Source organism: Muntiacus reevesi, chromosome 2, assembly GCF_963930625.1.
Source record: "Muntiacus reevesi chromosome 2, mMunRee1.1, whole genome shotgun sequence".
Classification (NCBI taxonomy): domain Eukaryota; kingdom Metazoa; phylum Chordata; class Mammalia; order Artiodactyla; family Cervidae; genus Muntiacus; species Muntiacus reevesi.
The window spans coordinates 62,161,728-62,177,476 of NC_089250.1; the positions used below are offsets into that span (position 1 = coordinate 62,161,728).

Sequence of the window (15,749 nt, forward strand, 5' to 3'; positions counted from 1 at the left end):
TTTCCCAAATCTTTTCCATCTTATTCAGTGATACCACCTTCTATCCAGTTACTCATGCCAGAAACACAGGAGATGTCCTTGCTGCTTTTCCGTAGCTCACTAATGTAATCTAATCCTGTTGATTCTCATTAGAAAATATTTATTCCTCCCCATATCCATGTTCACCACCCTAGTCTAATCCACTGTCTTTTAGATGGCTCTAGCAGCCTCTTAGGCGTAAAAGGACAGAAGTAAAATGTTAGCTCAAAGTGAAGTTGGGAGGTTCAGGGCCACCACTTAGGACTGTGCCTGCTAGAGTACCCCGATTGTCTATGTGTTGGACTGTATATTGCACTTCTTGGGTAGCTCCTATATAAACTTTCCTAGCAACTCGCAAGGGCCTGTTAGTCTTGATAGGCACTGGCATCTCTGAACTTAGCTGTTAGAGTAGATATCCAGGTAGTAAAATAGTTCCTTGGTTGTGGTCATCCCATTTATAGGGGATCAGTGAGTTGTCTCCTGTGGGAGCTGTGGGGTGTTCTAAATTCAAATCTACTCTTGGTGCCTTCCTTCCACACAAGGCTGGGACAAGGCTGCTTTATGTTTTATGGCAGTGGTGACTAACTCAGGCTCAGGATGTAAGAAGCTCTTGCTAAGGTAATGAGAGATATATGAGATGTTAGACATAATCTTAGTTTGTAACTCTGCCTTCAGTGGCTTTCTAGCATGCTTAGAATAAAATCCAAATTCCTTGTCTTAGCTTGCATAGCTAAATGTGATCTCACCTTATTTACCATTTTTCTCTGTTTGCTCTACTTTTCTTAGATCAAAGCTTTTGTACCTCTTTCTTAACGTTCCCTTCTTCCTACCTTTGATCTTGACATGGATAGCTCCTTGTCATTTAGGTGGTTGCTTAAAAGTACTGTATCCTTGGGAAACTTCTTTACTACCAAGTCATATTCTGCCACCTTAGGCTGTTTTTTATCATAAGGACTTATCTCTAATTATAAACTGTTCTGTCCAGAGTTTAGAGCAATAATATCTGATAGATGGTGGGCATTCACATATTTGTTTACCAAGTTTGTCAGTGTACTTTTTAATTGACCTCAAGATTTCTGGGACTGTTGATACTACTGATGGGCATTTGGGTGGGTGGTGTGAGGAAGTCCTATAGTTTTTAATAAGATGGTAAGAAATACACAGGTCATAAGTGAATAAAATTTATGAATATTTTAGAGCAAACTTCTTTGCTTCTCAAGTAAAAATAGTGCTCTGTTTAATCTTTATGAAATTAAATTGATTTGAAGGATGGACTAACATCTCGAATACTGAAATATTTTCTCTTTTATTTAGTCATTTCAGCAAAGCTTAAAGAAAATAAAAAGAATTGGTTTGGGCCAAGTCCTTATGTGGAAGTCACAGTAGATGGACAGTCAAAGAAGACAGAAAAATGCAACAATACGAACAGTCCCAAATGGAAGCAGCCTCTTACAGTGTAGGTTTGAAAGTATTTTCTGTGGTATATTTTGTTTAATAGGTCAGCAGAAATGCAGCTTTTAGAAAGTTTATCACTTTTTTTTTTGTTCTTCCCCCCCTCTTAATTTTACTACCCTTGTTCTTTTAGTCTCGTTTCTCTTTAATTATTTGTTTTCCCAGTTTCTCCTTTTCATTGCATTCTCATTTAGTTGTTGATGGTATCTCTGTTGCCACTAAATAGTAACTGAAAGATCCCAGGGTTATGGGCCCAGAAATGTCAGCAGTTCTTTCCTTAATTTAGGTTGGAAATAGAGGGATATCAGGAACTCACTTCATTTTTTCTTATTTAATTTTTATTTTAAATTTTAGTTTTAGACAAAATTTAATTTCCTGGTTTTTTTTTATTTAAAATTTAAATTTTGTGTTTTTTAAAATTACAGTGTCCATACAAAACCTACCACTTTTTTTTTCTTTAAAAAAATTATACATTTTGTTCTATCACTCTATTTTTATATTAAACATACATCCTTTTTTTCTGAGTACGTACAGGTCTTAACGTCTCTAATATAACTACATAATACTCTTAAATATGGATGGACTGTTATTAATTTTACTAGTTCCCTATTCAGTTGATTTCTCATGTTGTGCTGTTAGTGCGGTATACATTCCTGTGCATATGTCTGTGCATTGGAGTTTTTATCTGTCATTTAAATTCATAGAGGTGGGTATAGCTCAGTTTCAGCACTAATTGACAAAGCCCTAAATGTTGGTAAGAAAAGCATAATTGATTGAAGGGAATTATAGGTTAATTTTTAAACTTCTTCTCCTAAAATGGAAGAAAATGTGTGATTTATCAACAAATAGATTTTAAAATAATACAGTATGTTATATATTAAAGCATAGTTCAAAATATAACCAGTTGTTATTTTATCAAATGTAGACAAATTGCTTTCATTCCCTAACATTTGAAATTCTTCATTTTTTTCTCTTAGAAAAACAAACCTGTGACTAAAAATGTTTTATTTTTAAATGGTGAGATGAGACATCTGAAATGATAAGCTCTTCCCTTCACATGATACATGCCTCTGTGAACAATATTTCTAATAAATGACAAAACAAATTGGATATACCTACATTAATCTTTAACATGGATTTTTGAAGTTCTAGGGCATCTTTGTTGTACTTAATAATGATTTTGAACAAATAAATGGAACTTAAGAATCTTCCAAAGATCATTCTGAGACCTATTTTCAGAAGTATCATTCTAATGTTTCTCATCTGTATTTATTTCAACATTAATGTTTCTTAGACTTCATTTTTAATTAGTGCCCCATTAGATATTTGATCTAGATTAAACTATGTGAGTAACATTTTTTTAAAAAACAAATCTTGAAAAAGGCCACAGGCTCCAATAATGACTGGAGATGTTCAGAGTGATAGGCTGAATACTTATCTATTTTCTACCAACTGCTATCTGTGCTCACTATAAATATACTTTCAGGCTCTTGAGCTGATAGCAACATGAACTTAGTGGTTTAAAAGTTAAGAAAAAAAGCTCTCCTTGTATCCCTAAATGGTAGTGCTTTTCAACCTGGATATTTGGAGGGGAACACTTAGTTCAAGTTCTTCTGAATTTTTAAGTTACAGGAGATTGGCCTGCAATTTTAACACAGCTTCCATCGTTAGGTAGCATGCTTTCCATACTTGTCTCAAGAATTGAATTGAAATAATTTAGAGTAGACCATCTTTGACGGCAGAGTTATCTTTCAAAGTAAAATTAAATTTATTAATTTTTATTCCATCCCCATTGTGATTACCCAGATGACTAACAGAGAAATGTTCTCTTAATATTTAATATATGTTCTCCTGAAAGTAACATCTGAAAATTTTGAAAGAGAATGAATACATTGTACCAAAAAGGGGCAATGATTAGGTGAAAGTTTCTTAGTTTGGTTACAGTATCTGTCACTGGGAATTCCTTGGTGGTCTAGTGGTTAGGACTCTGCACTTCCACTGCAGGGGGCACGAGTCCTGTTCCTTGTCAGAAAAGTCTTACAGCCTTGAACCATAGGACTATCATAGGTTATATAGTGTTCCGCTTTTCTAATTGAGATGGTTTTTATACAGTTTATTACAAACTCAAATTTCTATTCTGTATTGGCATCTAGCAAGGTATGGCCTTATTTGACACTTGTCCTGAACACTTTGCCTCTAGCAGTGTGAAACATGGAGTAATATAATCCTGAAATCCTTAAGTAGCTGACTGAGAACATTTTTAATACAAATTTTAATGACAGATTTTTGTTCAGATTACAGTCCATCACCAACTGGCTGTGTGATATTCGGCAATTTGCTTATTCTCTCTGAATATCAGTTTCTGTATGTGAAGATGAAAGTGGTATTTTCACCTCAGGGTTACTCTGAAGGTTAAATGAAATAATTCTAAGCTCAACACACTACCTGACATAAAATAAGAATTTAATTTTTTGTACAAATCACTTTTTTGTATTCAATTCTTTTTAGTCTCTCAGTCGTGTCTGACTCTTTGTTACCCTATGAACTGCAGCACGCAAGGCCTCCCTGTCTATCACCAACTCTCAGAGCTTGCTCAAACTCAAGTCCATTGCATTAGTGATGCCATCCAACCATCTCATGCTCTGTTGTCCCCTTCTCCTCCTGCCTTCAATCTTTCCCAGCATCAGGGTCTTTTCTGATGAGTCAGTTCTTCGCACCAGGTGGCCAAAGTATTGGAGCTTCAGCTTTTTGTACTACTAAAGTAAAATTATTTTTCAAAAGTTTGTAGCATGATGAACACTTTTACTTTTGTTGATAATACATACATGTAATCGTCCCTGTAGGTCAGCAGTGTGTGAAGATGACCGTGCAAACCTGTAGCATTCAGATATGTTTTTCATAAGATTATAGAATACAGGCAATATTGGTTGTAAACTGTAAGATATGCAGTGAGATTTTAATTGTAATTTATTTAGAATTCCATTGTGATAGTAAAGGAAATACTTTTTTCACCTTTTTTTTTTTCATTTGTAGTATTGTCACCCCTGTGAGTAAATTACATTTTCGTGTGTGGAGTCACCAGACACTGAAATCTGATGTTTTGTTGGGAACTGCTGGATTGGATATCTATGAAACATTAAAGTCAAACAATATGAAACGTATGTATGTGAAAATAAGAATAAGCTCAGCTTTTGTTATTTTGCAAGAAATTCATGTGTCAGATGTGGAGAAAATGATTATTCACTGTTTGTTTTTAAGTTTACATGATTGTAACATTAGTAGAGAGATAAAGCTTGAACTATTTAATGCATTCTTAATATTGTTTGGCCATTCATTTTGGATCCAGTATTTTAAATAAATATTTAGTATATAGGTATTTATTGAAGGCTATAGTCAATTATGGAAAAGAAATAGAGCAGAGATGATTTTACTTTAGATGGTTTTATTTATATGTGTATATCTCTCTTTTGGTATCTACAGATACATAAAAACTTGAAACATGCTTATTTTAATTAATATATTATGATTTTAAAACAGACTTCTAATCTCTTGAGTATCTAAAGCATACTTCTAAGAATTTTATTTTTCATTTAGGATTTATAAGACAAAAATTCATTCTTAAATTATGTTTTCACTCCATATAATTCAGACATACCTTGCTGAGTAATCTTAGTTGTCCTGATAGCTCATTTTGAAGAAGAGAGTGAATATAAGTGAGATGATTGAGCTAGTTAGTGTTTTTGTTTGTTGTTTAGTTACTAAGCTGTGTCCAACTCTCTTGTGATCTCATGGACTATAGCCTGCCTGGCTCCTCTCTCCATGGGCTTTCCCAGGAAAGAATACTGGAGTGAGTTGCCATTTCCTTTTCCAGGGGATCTTCCCGATGCAGGGATCAAAATCACGTCTCCTGTATTGACAGGTGGATACTTTACCACTCACTGAGCTACCTGGGAAGCCCCATTTAGTATCTTACATTGTGGATATTAAGCACTAGGAAATTTTGTTCTATTTTTTAAATGGTTTTGGCATGAAAAGGCCTGAAACCTTGGGTGAAGTATATTAAAACAATATGTATACATATAAATGTAAATTTTCTGCCAATTATGTTTTTAACATTTATGACTTTTTTTTAAAAAAGTGACCATTTTCTATAATTTTATTCTCTTCCAGTTGAGGAAGTAGTTGTGACTTTACAGCTTGTAGGTGACAAAGAACCAACGGAGACAATAGGAGATTTGTCAGTCTGTCTTGATGGGCTGCAACTAGAGTCTGAGGTTGTTGCCAATGGTGAAACTGCATGTTCAGAAAGTAAGTAATCACTTAAAAAAAATTCATTTTTATTTCTTTGGCTGTGCTGCGTACCAGCTGCAGCACACAGGATCTTCGATCTTCATTGTGGCATGCAGGATCTTTAGTTGTGGCATGTGGGATCTAGTTCCCCTAACTAGCGATTGAACCCAGGCTCCCTGCATTGGGAGCACAAGGTCTTAGCCCCTGGATCACCAGGGAAATATATAGGGGTCTTTTCTTATTAAGTATGTTGTAATTATTGCCATTCTTTTTCACATAAAGAAATTATTTCCATTTTATAAAGAGACATTTTTCATTTAAAATTTTTAGTACATTGTTTCTATTAGGAACTAAGAGTTGAAAAGCTAGCCAAATAAAAGCCAAATCACTGTTGTCTCTGAGAGTGATAAATTGACTTATAAAGTCAATTTATAGGCCAGCAATGGCAGTTAACATGTCACATTTGATGCTACACTTTCTCCAGTGCCAGTGGCAGACATAGTTTACTGTCTGTAGCAGTGTCTGATTTAGTTTAAATTTGACTCAGAATCCTTAGTACTGTACCAGACAAGCCAGTACAAGCTGGCACCGTTTGCTATTCCTCTTCCATTTTTGTAGGCTACATTTACTGAGCTGTCTTTGAATTATAATAATGACAAACCCAATTTGTTTTATGTTGATGTATTTTACAGTTTATGGTTTACTGGTGTTAAAGGGAATAAATATGAGATGTAGTTAAAAGAAGTTTGGCACCTGACTTAGTCCCTGCGCAGCTAGCATGCTTAATAAAACCACTTCTCAGTGGATTTCCTTTAGATATTTCCATCCCTTATTTTCTAATAAGTGTATTTTCACCTGGAACACAGATTTTTGAGACAAAGTGCAGATTAATGATTTCCTTGGTTAGTCTGACAGAGATCTTTCTGTTTACCTAGAAACTGCATTATGAAGCATTTTTGCAGTTACCAGGTGCTATTACACTTCTGTGTCTACCTTGGAAGACTTCCTACTTCCTTTCTAATTCATGACCTTTTTTTAATAGCAGAACCTTCAAGGTAGTCCTGGTTATATCTTCCAGATTGGTTCTTTGGGGTTAATGGGGGTAGAAAGAAATTTCTGAATTGGTTATACTGGTTCAGAGTTGACACATTCATGTAAATGAATCATAACAATAGGTAGTCTTTGTGTCAGGCTTCTTTCACTTAGCCTAGATAATGTCATTTCAGGTTTATCAGTGCTGTAGCATGTTTCAATAGTCTGTTGCTTTTTATTACTGCATAGTTTTAAATTGCATAGATGTTTCACATTTTACCTATCCACCTGTACCATTTTTTAAAATAAAACCTTGAGACACTTGCCCACCTTGCTGAGTATGATATATTAATAATATAGTGGTGACTCAGCATCTTTTTAATGACGTAATCCATCAATTATGCTTTGGAGTAGTATAGTGATGACTTCACTCTTTGAAAGTAGGGACTGTATTCAGGGACTGTTGTTCTTTAACTCAGTGAACCTAGGCTGTTAAACTTGTTCTTTTTGCATTTGATAGTTTTTTAAGTTTCTCTGTGTACTACTTTTGCTGCAGTCTGTGTGCCTACCTATAGTACTCTCCCCCTCTTATCACAGTTCCTTACTGAATACTAAGGATATTTCATGAATAAAACTTGAAGAAAGTATGAGTGTTGTAGCATTTATTTTGACCACTTTGAGACCCATTTGTTCTTTTCTTATTCTCGAAGCTATTTTCAGGGCCTTTGCATAAGAAAGATATTACTGATTTTTCTGTTTTCAAAGTCTTATCATTATCCTGCTGATAATCAGCACTTATAGGGGGAGGTAGTTGGAATACAGAAAATGACTAAAATACATTTGAATTAGAATCAAGCAAATGGGGACTTCTCTGGTGGCTCAGTGGCTAATACTCTGCACTCCCAGTAGAGGAGGCCCCGGGTTTGATCCTTGGTCAGGGAACTAGATCCCACATACCACAGGGCAACAGAGCCACAACTAAGAGTTCGTATGCCACATCTAGAGATGCTGTATACCACAGTGAAAATCTTCAAAATTCCCGTGTACTGCAATTAAGACCTGGTGCAGCTGACTAGCTAAATAAGTAAGTAAATAAGACATTTGAAACAAGGCAGAAGTAGCACATGAGTAATAATATACCTTGACTCATTACCATCTCTTATACAAAATAATCATTTGCACAATTTTGATAAAACTTCTCAGTCATGTGAACATTTATTTTATTTTCCTTTTAAATATGTTGGACTTTAACTCCATTCTAGCATGTTTTTTACTACATGCATTCTCAGTCTCTTCAGTCATCTCTGATGCTTCACGACATCATGGACTATAGCCTGCCAGGCTCCTCTGTCCATGGGATTTTCTTGGCAAGAATACTGGAATGGGTTGCCATGCCCTCCTCCAGGATTATCTTCCCAACCCAGGGATCAAACCCACTGTTTGTTACTAGAAAGATATAATGAAAGGTTTTGTTTACAGAGCATCTTTAGGTAAAAGGTGCATACGACTTCTTGAAATTCATTTTCTGTCTAACTCTTAATGTTGTTAAAGGTGCTTCACAGAATGACGACGGCTCCAGACCAAGGGATGAAACAAGGTAAGAGTTCACTTGTTACATATCACAGAATGCAGAGAGAAACAGGGAGAAGGAGTCAATTTCATTTTCATCAAAACTTCACGTTCAGATTGATATAAAAATGTGTCAAATTTCAGAGTTCTAGGTAAGAAAGGACGTATTCCTGGAAAATTCAAGAGCCTTAGCTTATATGACTGCAGTTCTGTAGTGTAGGCCAGAGGTACCCAAACACTAATAGTTCTTCAGCTTATAGAAAGTGAATATGTTGGCAGTTTATTGGCAGTTATTGGAAGTTTAGAATCCTAAGGTCTTTGTTGGACTGTTTCCTTTTCCAGGAAATCTGGGCTCTTAATTTTCTCACTGTGATTGAAGATAGAAAAGGTTTTAAAAATTAATAACTATCTCTGTAGACTGGAAGACATCTATGTTTTTGTGTTTCTCTTAGTCTTTTATTTTTTTTTTTAAGTTTTTTTTGAAGTCTTGAATTGTCCCTCATAAAGATGTTCAATGTTCTTTGGTCCTCTTTTGTGTAATAAACTCATACTTTTATATTAGAATGTGATATAATTTTGTAGTGCATTGAAATGTTCTGTTATGCCACTGTATTTCATTTTTGTGAATCTTTCTTAAAATACTTTATGAAACCACTCTAGACTCAAATTTCTTGCAAAGGCTTTCCTAGAGCCCTGTCTTCATGCCATTTGTTTAATTAATGCTTTATGTTTTCCTAAGTGAATCATTGTCACAAATAACCTGAGGAACAATGTCTTCTGGGTTTATGAGATTGCCAGACTGATCTTTGAGCATGTCTTTGTGTTAAGCATGAATTCCTTTGCATTAGCGTTTTCCAGAGGGCATACCTCTTAGATGATGGGTTTGAAAAACATTTTGTAAACTGTCACATGCTGTTTAAATGTTGCTATACAGGAATCATGGCAGTGAACCCTTTGCTTTTGTTTGCAGACTTCATCACTTGGGCATGTATCCAGTGAAAAAGACAAAAACCTCCCTCCCCCGCCAGACATTTAAGAAGTTCACTAAACAGCTTTAGGTTCTTTTGCTTTTTTGTTTAAATCAAGCACTGCATGTATCATCAACATAGTCCTGTTGGTCTCCTTTCCCCCATAGCATGTCTGGATATTTTATATTTCTCAATGTTGTCTTCTGTCACTGTTATGAATTACCAAGGTGACTGATGCTTAGTGTTCAAGATTTTGTTTTTCGAAGTGCCTTCTTGACTGTTAATCACTGATTTGTATATTATTGACCTTATTGTATTAGCATCTGGGTTCTCAGGGTTCTTTATCTTGTTCATAAACATCTAAACTTACATATACAAATAGACCAGGTAAATATGTATATAGAGAGAAACAAGCTTGTAAGACTGAGACAGAGAGCAAAGCCATGGTAGCACTTAATTTGTAACTAATTGCTTTTCAAATATAATGGTAATAAGTTCACACTAACAACTTTGTATAGTATATTGTTGTTGTTCAGTCACTCAGTTGTGTTCAACTCTTTGCGACCCCATGAACTGCAGCATGCCAGGCTTCTCTGTCCTTCACTATCTCTCAGAGTTTGCTCAAGCTCATGTCCATTGAGTTGGTGATGCCATTCAACCATCTCATCGTCCCCTTCTCCTGCCCTCCATCTTTCCAGCATCAGTCTTTTTCTAGTAAGTCAGCTCTTCACATTAGGTGGTCAAAGTATTGCAGTTTCAGCTTCAGCATCAGTCCTTCCACTGAATATCAGGGTTGATTTCCTTTGGGATTGACTGATTGGATCTCCTGTCAGTCCAAGGGACTCTCAAGAGTCTTCTCCAGCACCACAGTTCGAAAGCGTCAATTCTTTGGTGCTCAGCCTTCTTTATGGTGAAATTCTCACATCCATACATGACTACTAGAAAAACCATAGCTTTGACTATACAGAACTTTGTCACCAAAGTAATGTCTCTGCCTTTTAATATGCTGTCTATGTTGGTCATAGCTTTTCTTTCAGGAAGCAAACGTCTTTTAATTTCATGGCTGCAGTCATCATCTGTAGTGATTTTGGAGACCAAGAAAATAAAGTCTGTCACTGTTTCTGCTGTTTCCCCATCTATTTGCTATGAAGTGATGGGACCAGACGCCATGATCTTAGTTTTTTGAATGTTGTTTTAACCCAACTTTTTCACTCTCCTCTTTCACTTTCTTCAAGAGACCCTTTAGTTCCTCTTCACTTTCTGCCATAAGGGTGGTGTCATCTGCATATCTGAGGTTATTGATATTTCTCCCAGCAATCTTGATTCCAGCCTGTGCTTCATCCAGCCCAGCATTTCACTTGATATACTCTGTATATAAGTTAAATAAGCAGGGTGACAATATACAGCCTTGATGTACTCCTTTTCCAATTTTGAACCAGTCTGTTGTTCCACGTCCAGTTCAAATTGATGCTTCTTGACCTCCATACAGATTTCTCAGGAGGCAGGTAAGGTGGTTTGGTATTCCCATCTCGTTAGGAATTTTCCAGTTTGTTGTGATCCACACAGTCAGAGACTTTAGCATAGTCAGTGAAACAGAATTAGATATTTTTTTGGAATTCCCTTGCTTTTTCCATGATGCTGGCAATTTGATCTCTGGTTCCTCTGCCTTTTCTAAATCCAGCTTGTATATCTGGAAGTTCTTGGTTCATGTATCGTTAAAACCTAGCGTGAAGGATTTTGAGCATTGCCTTGCTAACGTGTGAAATGAATGCAGTTGTGCAGTAGTTCGAACAGTCTTTGTTGTTTCCCTTCCTTGGGATTGGAAGGAAAACTGACCTTTTCCAGTCCTGTGGCCACTGCTGAGCTTTCCAAATTTGCTGATATAGTGTGTGCAGCACTTTAACGCATCATCTTTTAGTTTCAAATAGCTCAGCTGGAATCCGTCACGTCCACCACCTTTGTTCATAGCGATGCTTCCTAAAGCCCACTTGACTTCACATTCCAGGATGTCTGTCTCTAGGTGAGCTCTCACACCATCTTGGTTTTCCTGGTCATTAAGACTTTTTTGTGTACTTCTGGCTTGTGCTTCTGTTAGGTCCATACCACTTCTGTCCTTAATTGTGCCCATTTTTGCTTGAAATGTTTCTTGGTATCTCTAATTTTCTTGAAAAGTTCTCTAGTCTTTCCCATTCTATTATTTTCCTCTGTTTCTTTGCATTGATCACTGAGGAAGGCTGTCTTATCTCTCCTTGCTATTCTTTGGAACGCTGCATTCAGATGGGTGTGTCTTTCCTTTTCTCCTTTGCCTTTAGCTTCTCTTCTTTTCTCAACTATTTGTAAGGCCTCCTCAGACAAGCATTTTGCCTTTGTGCATTTCTTTTTCTTGATGAGATGGTCTTGATCACTGCTTCCCTGTATAATGTCACGAACCTCTGTCCATAGTTCTTCAGGTACTCTGTCAGATTTACTCCCATGAATCTGTCATTTCCAGTGTATAATCATAAGGGAGTTGATTTAGGTCATACTTGAATGGTCTAGTGGTTTTCCCTATTTTCTTCAATTTAAGTCTGAATTTTGCAATAAGGCGTTCATGATCTGAGCCACAGTCAGCTACCAGTCTTGTTTTGCTGACTGTATAGAGCTTCTCCATCTGTGGCTGCAAAGAGTATAATCAGCCTGATTTTGGTATTGACCATCTGGTGATGTCCACGTGTAGAGTCATCTCTTGTGTTGTTGGAGGAGGTTGTTTGCTCTGACTAGTGCATTATCTTGGCAAAATGCTGTTAGCCTTTACCTTGCTTCATTTTGTACTTTAAGGCCAAATTTGCTGGTTACTCCAGGTATCTCTTTAAGTTCCTACTTTTGCATCCCACTACCCTATGATAAAAAGGATGTCTTTTTTTGGTGTTGGTTCTGTAAAGTCTTGTAGGTCTTCATAGAACCGTTCAACTTCTTTGTCATTAGTGGTTGGGGCATAGACTTGGATTACTGTGTTATTGAATGGTTTGTCTTTTTTTTTTTTTTTTTTTTTTATTTTATTAGTTGGAGGCCAATTACTTCACAACATTTCAGTGGGTTTTGTCACACATTGACACGAATCAGCCACTGAGTCACACGTATTCCCCATCCCGATCCCCCCTCCCACCTCCCTCTCCACCCGACTCCTCCGGGTCCTCCCAGTGCACCAGGCCCGAGCACTTGACTCATGCATCCCACCTGGGCTAGTGATCTGATTCACCATAGATAATATACATGCTGTTCTTTTGAAACATCCCACCCTTACCTTCTCCCACGGAGTTCAAAAGTCTGTTCTGTACTTCTGTGTTTCTTTTTCTGTTTTGCATATAGGGTTATCGTTACCATCTTTCTAAATTCCGTATATATGTGTTAGTATGCTGTAATGTTCTTTATCTTTCTGGCTTACTTCACTCTGTATAATGGGCTCCAGTTTCGTCCATCTCATTAGAACTGATTCAAATGAATTCTTTTTAACGGCTGAGTAATATTCCATGGTGTATATGTGAATGGTTTGTCTTGAAAACGAACCAAGATTGTTCTGTCGTTTCAGAGCTTATACTCAGGTACTGCATTTTGAACTCTTTTGTTGACTATGAGGGCTCCTTCATTTCTTCTAAGGGATTCTTGCCCATGTTAGTAGATACAATGGTCATCTGAATTAAATTTACCCATTCCCATCTTAAAGTAGTATAGAGAGGCAATACTCAAGACTCTCAAAAAGGTGTACAACTCAATAAGACTCATCACCTAGGGGAAGGGAAGCAGTGTCAGAGCTGACTCTTGCTGCATTCTGTTCATGTTCTGAGGTTGCTCGGTCTTCCTGCAGGCAGTCAGCACCAGTTAGGTGCTGACTGCCTGTTACTGAGCTTTTCCATTTATTCAGAATAAGCATTTGAGGAACGCTCACAGCAGTATGTGCCATGCCCTACTGTTCACACAGATCATCTGGAGATCTTGTTAAAACACTCTCTCTGATATAATGCATCAGGAGTGGAGTCCAAGATTGTGTGTTTCTAACAGGCTTCTGTGAATTGTGCTTGCCTCTGGTCCAAATATCATACTTTGATTTCTGGGGACCATAATGTGAAGATGGTTTAATACATGGTACTGCCTCTGTTTTGGTTTCTTGAATCTATTAAATTTTATTCAGAATTGCCACGAGGTCCAGGGTATGAATTAGTACAGTGTAGTGGTTTCCAGTTGCCAGGTAGTAGGTTATTAGAGCTTTAGCTGAATCATCTCCAAACTAGCTAATTCATGCTCTGCCTTGTAATCAATGATTCCCCTGGGGAAAGGAATTGGCTATATTTAACTAACAGTAGTAGCTCTGTATCTGACATTCCTGTTAGTGTTCTCCCATCTTTCTTTCTCTCCAACTGAAGTCATTGCTCTGAAGAAATGATAGTTCCTTTAAAAAAAAAAACTGTGGACACCTCTCTCCTAGATAACTTGGAACATTTTACCCTTTTCTGGGGTAGAAGGAGAGCACGTAGCCCTCGGAAGTAAGTGTACTTCTCCTGCTGTGGAACAGTCAGCCTTGTTCCAGACCTAAATGTTAAAGAGATAATGAAAACCAAGAAAATGACGACAAAGTTATCTGTGGTTGTGATAAAATAGTGCCCTTTCTAAGTCATTTGGAATTTTGAGAATTTAACTCTGTTTCTGCTTATACGGGGACCTCTGAAGAGTTATTTGAAATCTGAACCAGCATACCTTACAGTTCTGAATAGTCCCAACTATTTCTGTACCCTTGAGTAACTCCTTACTCTATTTCTAGATGTGCTCTGAGAAGCTGTATGTACATCTGCCTTAAGAGCTGTTTATATATTTGGTAGGACTGGCCAGAAATTAGGAAGCTTTTCTCAAGCTCCTAAAAGTTGTGGTCTTTCTGTTGGTTTTCTGTTAAATTTAAAGAGCATTCTTTTTCCCTTCCCTGACTTTTTACCCAGAGCGAACGCAAGTGGATCAGATGACCCTGAGGATGCAGGGTCTGGTGACAATAGGAGGATCAATGGGAATAATTCTCCATCACTCTCAAATGGCGGTTTTAAACCTTCTAGGCCTCCAAGACCTTCACGACCACCTCCACCTACCCCACGTAGACCAGGTGTGTATTCCAGGCATACACTAGGGATGTAGATCTCAGTACTGTTGATTATAAAATTCTATTTGGGAATTGATCCTCAGGCAAGTGTTAAGAGACACTGGTAGGCTAATTTTCAAGCTGAATTTTTGCATTTAAGTTTTTGACCAAGAATAATCTTTCTATAGTTAATTAAGGTGTGGCCTGTTCCCTAAGTTTTTCCGCCAGGGTTGAGGCAGATGCTCTACTGAGAATGAAAATTATGTGTGTGCTGTGAGTTCCCTGGTGGCCTAGTAGTAAGGATTCGGGGCTTTCACTGTTGTCACCTGGATTTAGGAAACTGAGATCCTAAGTGTGCCCAAAAGCAGGAGAGGGGCACAAATCACACATGTGCTATAACCATATAGGCAGTACAGATAAGATTGCACCTTTCTCTCTGTGTTTGTACCTGTGTTGACATAAGCATTTCATAGAGTCAAGGATCTGTTTGCTTATTCTTATTGTATCCTTTTAAAAAAGATAATCAGTAATTGGCAAATAACCTAACAATGGTAAATGATACTTGGATTTTTAAAGCAAAAATCATGCAAATCAGCATTTCATGTAGTAAAAATAGAAACATCTATAGTTAGATGTTAAAAATAGAAACATCTATCATCTACCTTTTTTTATCCTGATTTTAAATTTCTAAAAATTGTTTTTCTGTTTTCCTCAAATCTTAAAGCATCTGTCAATGGCTCACCATCTACCACTTCTGAAAGTGATGGCTCTAGTACCGGCTCTCTGCCACCAACAAATACAAATTCAAGTGCATCTGAAGGAGCAACATCTGGATTAATAATTCCTCTTACTATATCTGGAGGTGCAGGCCCTAGACCATTAAATCCTGTACCTCAAGCTCCCCTCCCACCTGGGTGAGTAATTGTTTTTGGTTAACATTTGTTTTCTTTAGGCTTCTGCATAAACTTACTAATAAGGAAAGTAGTACTGAATTCCGTTCTTTTAAAAAATATCACTGTGGTTATGCATGTGTGTTGAGAAGTCTAGAGTCAAACTGAACAAAATAGCTTGTCATATTTGAAATTACTCCCTCATTTTAAAGCCAACTAGAAGAAGAAAAAAATTTTTTTTAAAAGAAGGACTCTGAGCCTTAGGAACTTACCAAGGCCAAGTAATAAAATAGCTGCCTAATTCAGGTTGCCTTTACTTTGAAGGGAAAATATCACTTAAATTTTATTTCTTTGCCGTTGTAAAGTCATGGCAGAGTTGAATTTAGGAAACTGAAAAAATTGCAACTCAATCTCATGTAAATCTCTACT

At 36.9% G+C, this 15,749-nt stretch overlaps 1 protein-coding gene across 3 annotated transcripts in view; it reads left to right on the forward strand.

Moving 5' to 3' along the window:
• Positions 1-15,749, forward strand: part of ITCH (itchy E3 ubiquitin protein ligase) — a 96,316-nt gene that overhangs the window by 36,303 nt on the left and 44,264 nt on the right. For all 3 annotated transcript variants that reach the window (XM_065921849.1, XM_065921850.1, XM_065921851.1), the window contains 6 exons: positions 1,333-1,474; positions 4,504-4,628; positions 5,641-5,778; positions 8,344-8,389; positions 14,297-14,454; positions 15,155-15,344. In XM_065921849.1, coding sequence (XP_065777921.1) covers positions 1,333-1,474; positions 4,504-4,628; positions 5,641-5,778; positions 8,344-8,389; positions 14,297-14,454; positions 15,155-15,344 — 799 coding nt within the window. The remainder of the gene's footprint in view (positions 1-1,332; positions 1,475-4,503; positions 4,629-5,640; positions 5,779-8,343; positions 8,390-14,296; positions 14,455-15,154; positions 15,345-15,749) is intronic.